The following is a 14,014-nucleotide window of genomic DNA, read 5'->3' on the forward strand; positions in this document are numbered from 1 at the left end:
AGCAATAAGGGAATGGAATTTATAGAATTCTTGAGAGACAAATGTATTAGGCAACATATAATAGAGGGAACAAGAGGTTCAAGAGTTTTGGATTTGGTCATAGCATCAGAAGAGTTGATAATAACTGAGATGACATCTCTCCCACCAGTTGGAGAGAGTGACCATGTGGTTTTGACTTGGAAGATGAATAGACATGCAGGAGTATCAAAGAGACGGGAACATATGTAGAATTATAAGGCAGGTGATTATAATAGTCTTGGACATCAACTTGGGAAAGTTTCATGGAGGGAGGAATTGGAAGGCCGGGATATCATTAGTGCTTGGGAAATTGTGAAGGAATATTTGTTAGCAGCAATAGTAAGTTGTATTCCACAAGTGAAGAAGAGGACACAATTTGGTGTAAAGTGGATGACAAAAAAAATATTAAACAGGAACTGCATGTGAAAAAGAGTCTATGGAAGGGATATAAGTAGACAGGTGAAGAGCAGATGCATGAAGAATATAAAACACAGGCCAGGAGAGTGACTAGTATGGTAAGGAAGGTGAAACTGGAATATGAGAAGAGATTGGCCCTAAAATCCAAAGAAAATCATAATGAATTTTTTTAACTATGTGGCCAGTAGGAAGAGAAATGATTGTGGAAGAATGACATTGTGGGATAAAAATGGGAATAGAGTGACTGATGCAGTGGACATAGTGGAATTGTTCAATGAACATTTTATTGGTGTATTTCATCCTGGAGGAGTAAATTTTAATACTAGAGGGATAGGGCAGGTTTGAGAATTAGAGGTGCAGGAGGAGAGCGTGTTTCAAATACTGAGTACTCTGGATGTCAGTAAAGCTGTGGGACTGGATGGTATTTCACCACAAGTTTTGAGAGAATGTGCTGAAGAACTGACAGCTCCTTTGACCTGGCTTTTCAATGAAAGTCTGGCTACTAGAAAGATGCCCAGGGAATGGAAAGAAGGTAAGATAGTGCCATTTGCATAAAGGCAGTAGCAGACTGGAAGTGTCTAATTATAAACCAGTTTATATGTCATCAGTAGTTGTTAAGATCTTGGAGAAATTAGTTAGGGACTGTATACAACATAGGGCAGATGAGGGTAATGTTATCTGTGAGAATCAACATGGATTTGTGAAGGGGCACACTTGTTTTAGTAATATGCCAGCCTTTTATAATAAAGTTACACGAGCAGTAGATGAGGGAGAGGCATATACTGCCATTTTCTTGAAGTTAGCGAAGCCATTTGACAGGGTTCCACATGATAAGCTGATATTTAAGTTGCAGTACATGGGTTTGAATGTCAGGTTGGTCAACTGGATTCAAGATTGGCTGTCCGATAGGTATCAGAGAGTTGTGTATGGTGGGGCAGTTTCAAGGAGGCAGAGGGTTACAAGTGGAGTCCCACAGGGATCAGTACTGGGACCTATATTGTTTAACCTTTATATCAATGACATTGTCAGTGGATTGCAGGGGGATATTCAGTTGTTTGCAGATGATGTGAAGCTGAGAAGGGTTATAAGTAGTAGTGCAGATGTGGTAGTCCTGCAGGAGGATTTGAATAGGCTAGACAGATGGGGAAATGAATGGGGGTGTCGGTTTAATGTAGCAAAATGTAAAGTCTTGATGTTTGGGACACATCGATGGGACGCTGCATACTCTATTGGAGGAGCTATACTGGAAGAGTAGGGGAGACAAGAGATCTGGGGTTGATGATTGATCGAAACCTGAAATTTAGGGGACATATTGCAAAGGTGGTGAAGGTAACACAGAGGACTGCTGCAGTAATGAGAAGGATGCTTACCTGCAGAGATAAAAAAAGTTATCATTCCATTGTATAAGACACTGATCAGACCACACTTAGACTATTATTCTCAGATTTGGTCCCCAGGATTTGAAGAGGATAAATTAACTGTGGAAAGGGTACAAAGGCAATAACAAAAACAGTTTCAGGACTGTACAATGTTAGTTATGAGGATCGGCTGAGGCGAATGTGGACTGCAGAGTTTGGTGGATAGAAGAAGGAGAGGTGATATGATTGAGACTTTTAAACTGTTGAGAGGTGATTACAGGTTTGACACTGGGGAGTTCTTTTGCTTGGTTGAACAGCAGGAAGGAGTGATGGTGATGACTAGGGGGCCCATCCCTGGAAGTTACAAAAGGAAACTGTGAGAAAGAGGTGAGGAGTAGTTTCTTTGCATAGAGGGTGGTTGAACCATGGAATGCATTGCCTGATAGAGTGGTGAGAGCAAGAACAGTCAATAAGTTTAAGGAGTGGTATGATAGACTTTGTGTTTCCTAGGAGGGACCTCCCACGATGAGTCTGGATTGACTTGTGTTTCCTAGGAAGGGTCTCCTGCGATGAGTCTTTTGATTCCTTGAAGGCCTAAATAATAATAATAATAATAATAATAATAATATCTGCTGCATTCTGAATGGAGATCTTCTAAAACAAGTAAAATATTTTATCAGTTTGGCATAATTAGCAAAAGCTAGTATGGTAGATATCAACTGAATAAATTTATATGGAATAAGAGAAAAATTAGTCAAAACATTAAACTAGTTACAAAACAATATTCAAACCAATTTTAACTAATGAATCTGAGTGCTGGGTTAGAAATAAAACACTTGATCAGAAATTGGAGGCTGCAGTCTCTGATCATAGATATCAGAGCTCTAAGAAAGATTAGAGAATGGCAGTATCATATTAAAAATGAGGATATTAGGAAAGCACTTAACATTATCAGCATTATGGAATGTGTTAGCAGAGCTAATCTCATTGGTATGGCCACTTAAATAGAATGGAAGAGGAAAGGGTAGCAAGTGTTCTTTGTCATGGCAGTAGAAAAAGACCTAGAGGAAGACCAAAATCTTGATGGATAGATGCAGTAAAAAGTGCCTTAGAAGATAGAAATATTAATTTGGAGAAATATTATTGATAGGAAGTTAGCAATAATGTAACTTTCATATAGTAATATCCTGTACACCTTGTGAGGCTACATGTCAGAAATTTGATGATGATGATGATGAGCATTCAAAAAGACAAGTTATAAAAAAATACAATTACTGGAGGTTTAACTTACCATTAATTTCTTTTTCTGTCGTATTCGTTCTTTGCAGAGAAACACAACAGCAGTTTTGAACACAAAACACATAGCATGCAGCTCTAGTCCTTTCTTGATCTTCCCTAGGAACTCTGAGATATTTAACCATTCTACTCCACCATAGTACAACAGCTCCCCAGGACTTAGATCAACATACTAAGAAAACAAAAAAGAAAGCTGTACACAGAGCCAGTGATCATTCTGATACATTCTAATACAGAATACTTTCATTAATAATATATTAGATAGTTGATGACATAACCCTTAGCATTATGGAATGTGTTAGCCCTTAGCATTATGGAATGTATTAGCTTAAACTGTCTTAGAGGTTACCATCCTTTATTGGATAGACATAAAAGAAAAGTTAATATAACTATTTACTAGCCACTGTTTCTTTCTTTCATTTGTTTATACAAATTCCTCATGTAAGGGTTTATACCTGCTATACTGTGGTGAAGTAAAATAGTTAAATATTCTACTCCACCATAGTCTATTTCCCCATAGTTGAAGACCTCAAGAATTATTTGGCCCACTCATTGTGATTATCTGCCAGTGCATGGCATCCACATCTTGCTGTGCACCTCATGGTCTACAATATCAGACCATGAGGTGCACAGCAAGATTTATTGCCAACAATAAATTTTGTCCTCTTTATCTCTATCTTGTACAAGATATCCTCAAATGAACCATCATCCTCAGACCAAAAATCCTCCTTCAATTTTTGTTGGTTGAAGTTCAGCAGCAGCTATCATCAGTAATACCCCCCATCCTCCTTATCCTATTCCCCTCTACCTTCCCTGAAAATACAATTACAATAACTCTTTCATTCTATCCCTGTATATATATCAGGACTTGGTGATACTCATTACTTTTCACTGTTGAGCTGATCAATGCCAAAAATTCCTCTTTATTTTTGATGCTTCTGGCATTTCTTTTCTTTTCTTTTCTTTTTTTTTTTTTTCATTTATAGGGAACTCATCAACGAGAAGTTGGTCAACTTATAGTATGATGGTACTGTGGATGAGCAAGAACAAACTTGTTCACATTTATTATTATTATTATTTATATGGGCACTCGTTGCAGGAAACCCACTCTATCAAATAACACAATACCTATCATACATCTCCTTTAACCTATTCACTGTTGGGGCACTCACAACCTCTGGCAATCCATTCCACTAAATCACCACTCTCCAAGAAAAAAAAACCTAGTCTGCACACCCTTACTAACCACACTCTTAGCCAGCTTCCAAGTGTGACCCTTTGTTTTCCCCTACTCCCCATGTATTGAAAAATTTCTTGTGTGTCAATCTTATAGTGTCACTTTAGTAGCTTATAAGTTTCTATCATATCCCCTCTCCTCTGCCTGTCAGCTAAACTCTGCAACCCACACACCTTCTATCTATCCTCATAGGGAACATTCCATAGACCTGTCACCATCTTGGTCACTTGTCTTTGAATCTTCTCCACTATGTCCTGATCTCCAAGAAATGCAGGTGACTAAATCTGTGCAGAGTGGTCAACATGTGGCTGAATCATAGTCTTATAAAGTGGGATAATAACTTCCCTATCTTTACTTGTCAGTGTGCTCTTCAGCATCTAAGCAATCCAGTTATTCTGGCAACTCTTGCAATATGTTCTCTGAATTTCAAATCTCTGTCCACCATCACTCCCAGATCCTTAGCCTCATGAATTTCCTGTAAACTAGTACCATCAATATGATACAAAGTGTGTAATACTGAAGTGCATTACCTTACAATTTACAACATTGAATTTATTTTGAAGAACTGTGGATTGTATTCCTTGGGAAGCATATATGATGGCAGACTTTTTCAAAGGCAACAGGAGAAGGGACAGATGAAGAGGAAGAGAAATTTGTTCTCTGGGTTTGAAGATTCACTTGAGGGAGTATTGATTAGTTGCTGCACACTTTTGAATGGATTTGACATTAAAGTGTGCAGCAATTTTTTTAAATAAGAGTGGGAGTATTATTGATACTAATTTTGTTGAACAGTGGCCATAGAAATATTTGTAGAAGAGCCTGTGTAGCTCAGTGGATGTGGCGTTTGCATACCACGGTGCTTGGCCGCACGAAGGAAGACTTGGTTTCGAGTCTAGTCGGCGACTAAAGGAAATTTTTCTAAGCCTTTTTTCGACCGGTTCCCGAGTTAGTCGATCTCTGGCACGGGCAAGCGGGTTTTTCCTCCCGGAAATTCGGGTTTTTCGTCCTGTAAACTCAAGAAAATTGACCGTAGAACCCACATTATTTCAGATATTAAATATATTGTGTTAGGGTTAGGGACCACGAGATGGCGGCACATTTGAGCCGTCTCTCTTCACTGTGTACCGCTTAATTAGTGATAGCCTTGGGCCATCTATCTCTGATTGGTACCAGTGGAGATTGAACTGCCCATTCAGTCTCCAAAAGTTAGATAGGGCTAAATGGCCTCGCCTACTCCCCGCATACGGGAATAAAAAGGCATTAGCTGATTTTTTTTTTTTTTTTTTTTTTTGCAAGTAGTGGAAACTGAGTGCCTGTGTGAAAGTGAAGTGTACCAGTGAGAGAGAGAGAGTGTGAGGTCATTAATCATTGTGACCCCCTCCCCCATGTTTGTGCCAAGTGAGATTTGAGGTCAGTGTTATTCCAAGAAGATGGGTGTTGTTAAAAGTAAGGCTGGAAGATAATGGTTCTCTTTTCTGGGAAATAAGTCAGAGCTTCATTTTGCTAGCATTGAAATTGACAAGATTTTCCAAACCCTACTGATTAATGTTTTGAAGATCTGTATTTGAGGCAGTAGCAGTCGAGATTGGTAGGTTTGTCAGATGAAAAGGAGGAATGCAATGTATTCATGCAATTTGTCAGCAAAACTATGTATTAGATCATTTATATATATATATATATATATAGGTGGAATAGGGTGTTGACACTCATTTGTCCCAGAGGAGGTTGGACCACACTTGATGTAACTAATAAATTCTTTAAAGGAATGCCCCAAATATTGATATCCTACTGATATAACTATACTTACTCCTTTGTGTAGATATATTTTTACACCTGATTGCTATCTATGCCTTATCTTTACATTGCTTATCTTTTTCTTCTTATGGCTGTACAGCCCAAATCAAACCTTGGTCTCCTGGATTTGCTACCACCAATCTTCTGTTCAAAACTTTACTTCTCCAGCTTGAACATTGTAATATGATGTTGCTGTCTTCACTAATGGTGTCTATTCATCTTGTTCTAGATTTTCCTATTGGTTTTTACCAATAATTTTACTATTTATTGTCTTTATAAGAATGCTATCATTTTCCATATGAAAAACATGTCCTGCTCACTGCAACTTTTTGAACTAGATTACACTGAATATTGTGGATTGTTTACAAAGTTGATATAGCTCATACTTGTATCAGATTCTCCAGAGGCCATTAGGATCCATTGGTCTGAATGTAAATTGCAAAACCTCACAAATAGGAGGGGGCGAATATGATCGAGACATATGTTAGTTGGGATTGTTATCAGGTTAACATGGAAGAAATTTTTGAAATTTTTCATAGAATAGGAGGGGGGGGGTAGAACAAGAGCCCATCTCTGGAAACTGTATAAGGAAAGTGTGAGCAGAGGAGTGAGAAGTGGGTTCTTTGCACAGAGAGTGGTTGATGAGTGAAATGCATTGCCTGAGTGTGTTATGAATGTAGACATTGAGTCAGTTTAAGGCATGGTTGGATGAGCTTAGTGTGTGATGGCGTGTGCCTTCCACAATGAGTCTCTGACTCCATGGAGGTCAGATTAATAATAATAATGTCATCTGCATATGCTACAGTCTGCAGTGATTTGTTTATTAGCGTGTCTTTAATATGTATTTACTGACAATGATTGGATAGGCAATGACCTCCAAAGCTAAGTGAAAACATATTGGAGCTACACCATCACCTTGTTTTAATCCTTGTGTTATTGGAAAGAGATCTGCTAAATCATTTTGTATTTTAAGTCTTATATTTTAAGCCTTGTAAGTCTTACCAGCTAATCTGGTATTCCAGATAAGCTAATAACTATGTCATAATCTCATGTTATGTTCGCTGTTAATACTGTCATTTCTTCTTAGGTGATATCTTCGTATTGAAGGTTTGCAATTATGGATTTCCATATTGCTCTATTTTCTGCCATTCTTTTGATGTCACCATATAATTTAGTTTTTGTCCATTCCAGAACATCGTCTATTCATATCCTCTTTCTCCTTTCCCCTTGTTCTTGTTCCCTCTGTCTTTCCATCTAAAATTACTTTACTCAATTCTCCAGCTGACCCTCTCATTATATGTTCAGCCATTCTCATCTTCCTATTTATGATGTCTCTGACTAGTCGGTTCTTCGTGTTTATTATTCATAGCACCTCTACATTTGTTATTTTATCTCTCCATTAAATTTTGAAGGCTCTTCTAGAGCACCACAACTCGAATGCTTGTATTCTTCTCATTTTCCATTTATCTAATATCCAGTTTTCACATCCGTAATTTAAGACTGACCACACGTATGTTTTGATTATTCTTAGTTTAGTTTTGCTGTCAATATCATTTCTGAGGATGTATCTGTTATTCCAGAGGGCTGCTTTTGCCTTTTGAATTCTGGTTTGTATTTCTTCTTTCCTTTTCCCAGTCTCTGTGAATATGCATCCTAGGTAATTGTGTGTTTCCACTTGTTGTATATTATGACCTAACACTTCTAGTTTGCTTTTTATTGTACTTCCTTTATCACGTGTTTGGTCTTTTTAAGGTTTAATTCTATTCCATACTTCTTTCTATTTTGGATTATCTTGGTTCGCATTTCTTCCAATCCTGTATTTGAATCAGCTATGAGCACAGTATCATCAGCATATCTTATATTATTTATGCATTTTCCATTGATCTTGATTCCTATTTCCATTTCCTCTATGTTCTTTACTAGGTGTTTACTATAGATGTTGAACAATATTGGAGAGATTACACATCCTTGTCTTACTCCTCTTTTAATGTCCACAGTTTCCTCATCTCCTTGCAAGCCAGTTTTCTGTCCCCAGTACAGTTTTGAGATTATTTTCAAGTCTTTTTTGTTAATATCATACTCTTTAAGGATATCAAATACTTTATTGTCAAATCCCTTCTGGAAGTCAATAAAACACTGATGCACCAATCTGCCTAATTCAATTGTTCTTTCAGTTATACAAGATAGGTTCCAGATGGCATGTATTGTGCCTTTTCCTTTCATAAAACCATTCTGTGTTTCATTAATTTGGTTCTTTATTTTTGCATTAGACTTTTTATTATCTTCAGTATAATCTTAGATGTGTGCGAGATTAGACTTAATGTTCTATACTCTTCACATCTGTATGTGTTGTCACTTTTTGGGATTGGGATGTAGATTGATTTCTTGAAATTCTCCAGTATCTTCCCTGTATAATATATATCTTGATAATGTCTCTCAAACAATTTCTTCCATCTTTTCCCAAGTTTTTAATTATTTCTGCTGGTATATTATCATCTCCTGGCATTTTCCCATTTGGCAAACTATCTGTTGCATTTTCTATCTCTTCATCAAGTAGTTCTGGTCCTTCATTCCCTTAATATCCTCAAGCTTGGCAATAATTTTTCCATCTTTTCCTTTGATTGATCATCCTTTAATGTGATTTTTCTTACTGCTGAGTTCTTTAATTTTGTTATATTTCTCTGTAATTTTATTTTCTTTGTCTAATTTTTCTATATCTTTACATTTTTAATTGATCCATTCTCATTTTACTCTTTTACATTTGTCTTTAATTTGCTTATCCAATTTCTTATATTCTTCCTAGTGTCCTGTTTTATCTTTTACTTTCATTCTTTCTTCCAATTAAGTCCAGTATTTCCTCTGTCATCAATGTTTTTTTTCCTGGCTCTTTCTTTTTTTACCAATAACTTTTTTTTGCTATACTAACTATTATTTCTTTAAGACTTTCCCAGTTAGGGATTGATTTGTTTTTCAGTTCTTTACTTATTTCAACTTGGAATGTATTTTTATTTGCTTTTTAAATTTTCTATATTCCACTTCTCTGTCTTCATTGTTTTCTTTATTTTCTTGAGTTTTATTTTAATTGTCATTAGCAGTAATCTGTGGTCTGAGCCACAGTCTACTCCTGGCATTACTTTCACCTTCTTGACACCATTTCTGTATCTTTTGTTAATCAGAATGAAGTCCATTTGTTTTTTTGTGATTCATCTGGAGTAGTCCAAGTGTGTCTTGTGCTTTCTTTTTATTCATAGAATGTGTTTCCGATTATTAGGTCATTTTGGTTGTGAAAACTCAACAGTTGTTCTCCTCTGTCATTGATTTGTCCTAATCCATAATGGTCCTATATGTTTGCTTATGTCTTCCCAATCTTTGCATTCCAGTCATCCATCACAATTATAACCATATCTTTCTTTCTTCCCTCCATATTCTTCTATTGTTTCACATATTTGTTTGTACTTTTTTGTCTGGGTCTATGCTAGTTGGTGCATATACTTGCATGATGATGATGATGAGGTCTTTAGGGTAGAGATTACACGCTCTTATTTCCTGTATATTGAGATTACAGATTTTTCTAGTTCTTTTTTCAAAATAAAGGCTACACTTTCCTGTTTTGTATCCCCCCCTGATGTGATGAAACTATACTGTTTTTCCATTTGGGAGACATGTATCAAATTGGTCTGTACCTCTCCAATTTCTTCTATTCCTTAGATATAGATATCGATTCTCATTTTCTCTTTCTCTCTCCTTCCATTTCTTTACATACCACCAGTTTCCCAGCTTGATTCATTCCTCCCAGGTGGCAATTCTCATGAGGTTATCTTTCCCTGCATTAGCACATTTCACACATCCAGTCTGACAGGCCGCTGGATCATGCTGATGATGAGTCAAATCGTATGGCATACTTTTGCTTCTGTGTCTATCCATAATACAATACTAGGGCTAATACTGCACAGGGGCTCCAAGAACCAAGTGCAGGGTAATAAGTTCCCTATTTCATCAGCTGTCCATTTTGGATCAGTTGCTGTTCAGAGCCACCCATTCTGGATCAGATGCACTCAGATGCTCCTGAGTGCTTGTTGGTCCGCAGGAAGTATTTCATTTCCCTCCTACTGTCATGTGCTTGTTGGAAATCAACAAAAATCTGATGAATATTTCTATCAAATTTCCAAAACTTCTCTAATTCTTTAACTGTATATATCAGATCAATTGTGGATTTGCCTTTCCTGAAACCTCACGAATAGACACTAATTATCTTCTTCATAAATGGATTTAATCTATTCTTTAAAATAGAGGCAAACATAACTCTCTGACATTTGATTGCTTTAGTATTGAGAGCAACAATGAGAGTTGTTGCTCTCTTAAGGTTTCTGCATGGTATGAAGAGCACCAATCAGTTCAAAACAGCTGTCAGAGCAGTGAAACCTTTATCAAATGCACTAATAAAAGGTGAATATATGGATGCTTAGGCAACAGTTGTGTTCTTTTAAGTAGTGCAAGCTAAGGTAACTACGATGCTGAGGATTGGATTCTCATATAATCTCTGGTCAGAATTACGAAACTTTCATAGTTTCTACATACATTCGGCTTTGAAATAATGTTGGATCTTTAATATCCACTATTTCTAGTTAAGATAAAAAGCCAAATGGCTAGTTTTCTGGCACCTTAATATAGAAAATAAGGGGATAAACATCCTTTGTTGTTTTATAGCCAGTAAGCGAAACTAAAGATCGATAACTACGATCTATAAGTTTCATGCCGAAAAACTATCGGTGAAGGCAATTCGAAGTAAAGGCTCCACTTTACTTCGAATTGCCTTTGCCGATAGTTTTTCGGCATGAAACTTATTGATCGGAGTTATCGATCTTTAATTTCGCTTACTGGTTATAAAACAACAAAGGATGTTTATCCCCTTATCCACTATTTCTATATAGACATAAATATTTTGTATGCTGTACATAACAGAGAAATACGTCTGTAATTTCCACAAACTGTTTTATCATTCTTTTTATGTACTGGACAGATCAGACTCTTTCTCCATTCTTTTGGCATTTTCTCTTTGCTTATATGTAGTTCTTGTTTTTGTAAAATAATAGATGCCAGTACTTATTCTTTGCTAGCAAAAAAAAATTGAAAATTGAAACGATATGAAAAGAAAACTAAAAATGATTTACTTATATTTTTACCTCATAGCATGATAATATTTTTTGAGTAAGAAGCAAATTAAGTATATAACATATACAGTTTGTTAAGCATAAATTTATTGTACAAGTATATAAAAAATAAGTAAAATGTATATGATAAATTTAATAAAAGTGGTATATAGAAAATAGCTAAACAATAGACAGAGTGAACAATATAAATTTCATTAAATAACTAAGCTTATTTGCATACCAAATAAATTGTTAAATTTACTTAATATTACAAATCTTTAAATGTACTGCACCCATATATCATACATCACTGATAATGAAGGTGCTTATATACACCATACTATTGTGTATCACCCAAAAAATAGCACTATTTTGTTTATATGGTATAATATGTCACTATAACATAAGTTATGGTATAACATTTATATAGTCTCCAAATGTTATTTCATAATGTGACATAACATTTGTTACCATTTGTATACTTCAAATAGCATTTTGAAAAATTGTAACATAATGAAAATTTGAATTGTCATTACCTTTACCTGTCTGGACGACTTCATATGTTGCCTAGACAGGTGATCAAAAATAGCTCCATATTCCTCATGAATCCGTTGCATTTCATTGATGTGTTCTGCTACCCTTTCCATTCCTTTCAGAGCCTCTGCAAAAGTAAAAGTAACATAACCATTCAGTTAAGGTGTCTTGTTGATTCTTAATTTAATGAATTTTTTTTTTCTTCAGTGTGAATCCCACATATGATAGGTTTTATAGTTTATAGTTTATGATAGTTGTGATAGAACTATAAAAGGACCAAGAGTTCATCTATGGTTATAGAAGCCATCATGTGTGGCTTTTAGACCAAACTTTAAACATGTTTGTTCTAGAGAACAAACATGAAACTTTTTCAAATGACTTCAGGCTTTCAGTAAGCAGGATGATGTTTTCCTACTGGGTGGTCATATTTATCTAATACCCAAGGACATTCACAGGTATCCATACCTGTAATGGGATTAGAATATGCTGCCTTTTGGCTAGAAATCAGCAATGCTATTTACTCAGCCAACTAGGCATGCAATAACTAAAATCAATTAGTAACTTAAAATTATTATTAACACTGAAATTAGTATTGAAAGCTATAAAATCGAAAGTAATGGAGTGAATGGAGTTCTGAGTTTAAACGATGGAGAAGGAAATGTGAAAGGGAGCATAAATGAAGGTGATTGAAGTAGCAGTAAGACAGTGTATGCAAAAGTTGCGGTCAGGACCAGCCTTCTTTATAAAGGGACCCGGGTGCAAGAAACCTTTTGGGGCCCTAAAATATTTTTCAAAGATAAAAATTAAAGGATTCAAAATAAACGTATTGTAAAACCTCTTACCTGCAAATGATTTTGGCACAGGAAAACAAAAAAAAACACATTCGAAATATAATATGTTTCTGCAAATGTGTACCGACTGTGCCCACTCGATCATAGGGCCCGGGTGCATTGCACCCACTGCATCCCCTGAGATGGCCGACCCTGGTTGCGGTGGCAAAAGTTCAGGACAACGGAGAAGACCTGAATAAAGAAATAGCTCACCTGCATGTATCCCTTCACAGGACATAGTGAAAGATTGAAAGGCTGTAGCATCAAGAAATTAGTCAAACCGAGAGCAGAAAAAAAAGCAAGAAGTCTTACAAAAAGAAAATTGTAATTTTTTACAGTGATTCTATGCTAAGGGAAGCACTACAAAATCTTATAGAACTTTTAATGCTGTTAGAATATAGAAAGGGAAGGTGAAGGAATTGACTGTCTTGGCTGGAACAATGGCCTGAAAGGTGAGAAGTATTGTATGAGGGAGAATGAAAGAATTATTGGAAGAAGTGAAAAAGAAGGGCAAGAAGGTGAAGTTTGTGAAACTACTGCCATGCTATGATAGAGGTGAATTGAGAAGGAGGTGATGATGATAGCTAATGAATCAATATGCAAGTTGTGCAGAGGGAATGATGTAGAGTTTGTGGACCTATGGCCTGAGTTTGATGGACGTCAAGATTTCTACAATGCTGATGGACTGCACTCAAATAGATTCAGGGTTAGGTGTCTAGAGAGAGCTTTGTTCACTGAAAGCGTGGAAGTGCAAAGTCAGGAAAACGAAAGAAATTAGGGTAGATGCAGACGAGTGTGTGTGTGTGTGTGTGTGTGTGATGACATCCATGAAACAAATGAGTGTGAGAATGACAAAAAAATGTGGAATCAGTCTCACGAGCAAAAATATTGAATAGAGTAGTCAGTTCAGGAAGTAAAGGTGGTTGGGGACCTATAGGGATGTTGCAGTTTGTATACTTTAATGCCAAAAGTATCAGCAGCCAGCTGGATGAGTTTTTGGCATTGTTAGTGCAATTTGGCCAAACATTATAGGCATTGTGAGACTTGGCTAATGCCTATAATGTTTGGCAAGGTTATAGGCATTAGCTTGGCTAACAGCAAATGATGTAGTTACATGGACAGAATGTGATGGATTTAGTATTTTCAGGGAGGATAAAGTAGACAGGACAGGACAGGGAGTGGGGTACTGGTGATGACAGCAGATGAACTGCAGTCAACAAGAGTAGGAGTGAGTCATGCAGAGGGCAGTTCTTTTGATTCAATCTGATGTGTGATTGAGGCCAGTAAAACAAAATATAAAATTGGTTGCTGCTGTATGCCAGTAGGATGAAAGGAATGATGTGGAAGACATGCATCAGCAGATTAGTACAATGAGTGAGT

General features: G+C 36.4%; 1 protein-coding gene across 1 annotated transcript in view; it reads right to left on the bottom strand.

Moving 5' to 3' along the window:
* LOC150096409 (protein still life, isoform SIF type 1-like) overlaps positions 1–14,014 on the bottom strand; it is a 479,324-nt gene that overhangs the window by 23,689 nt on the left and 441,621 nt on the right. Inside the window, exons 23-24 of the mRNA XM_090409055.1 lie at positions 11,813–11,931; positions 3,085–3,261 (exon numbers count right to left, since the gene is read on the bottom strand). Coding sequence (XP_090265181.1) covers positions 3,085–3,261; positions 11,813–11,931 — 296 coding nt within the window. The remainder of the gene's footprint in view (positions 1–3,084; positions 3,262–11,812; positions 11,932–14,014) is intronic.

The sequence above is a fragment of the Typopeltis vanoorti genome, chromosome 19, assembly GCF_054136105.1.
Source record: "Typopeltis vanoorti isolate ZY-2024b chromosome 19, IOZ_Tvanoo_1.0, whole genome shotgun sequence".
Lineage (NCBI taxonomy): Eukaryota > Metazoa > Arthropoda > Arachnida > Uropygi > Thelyphonidae > Typopeltis > Typopeltis vanoorti.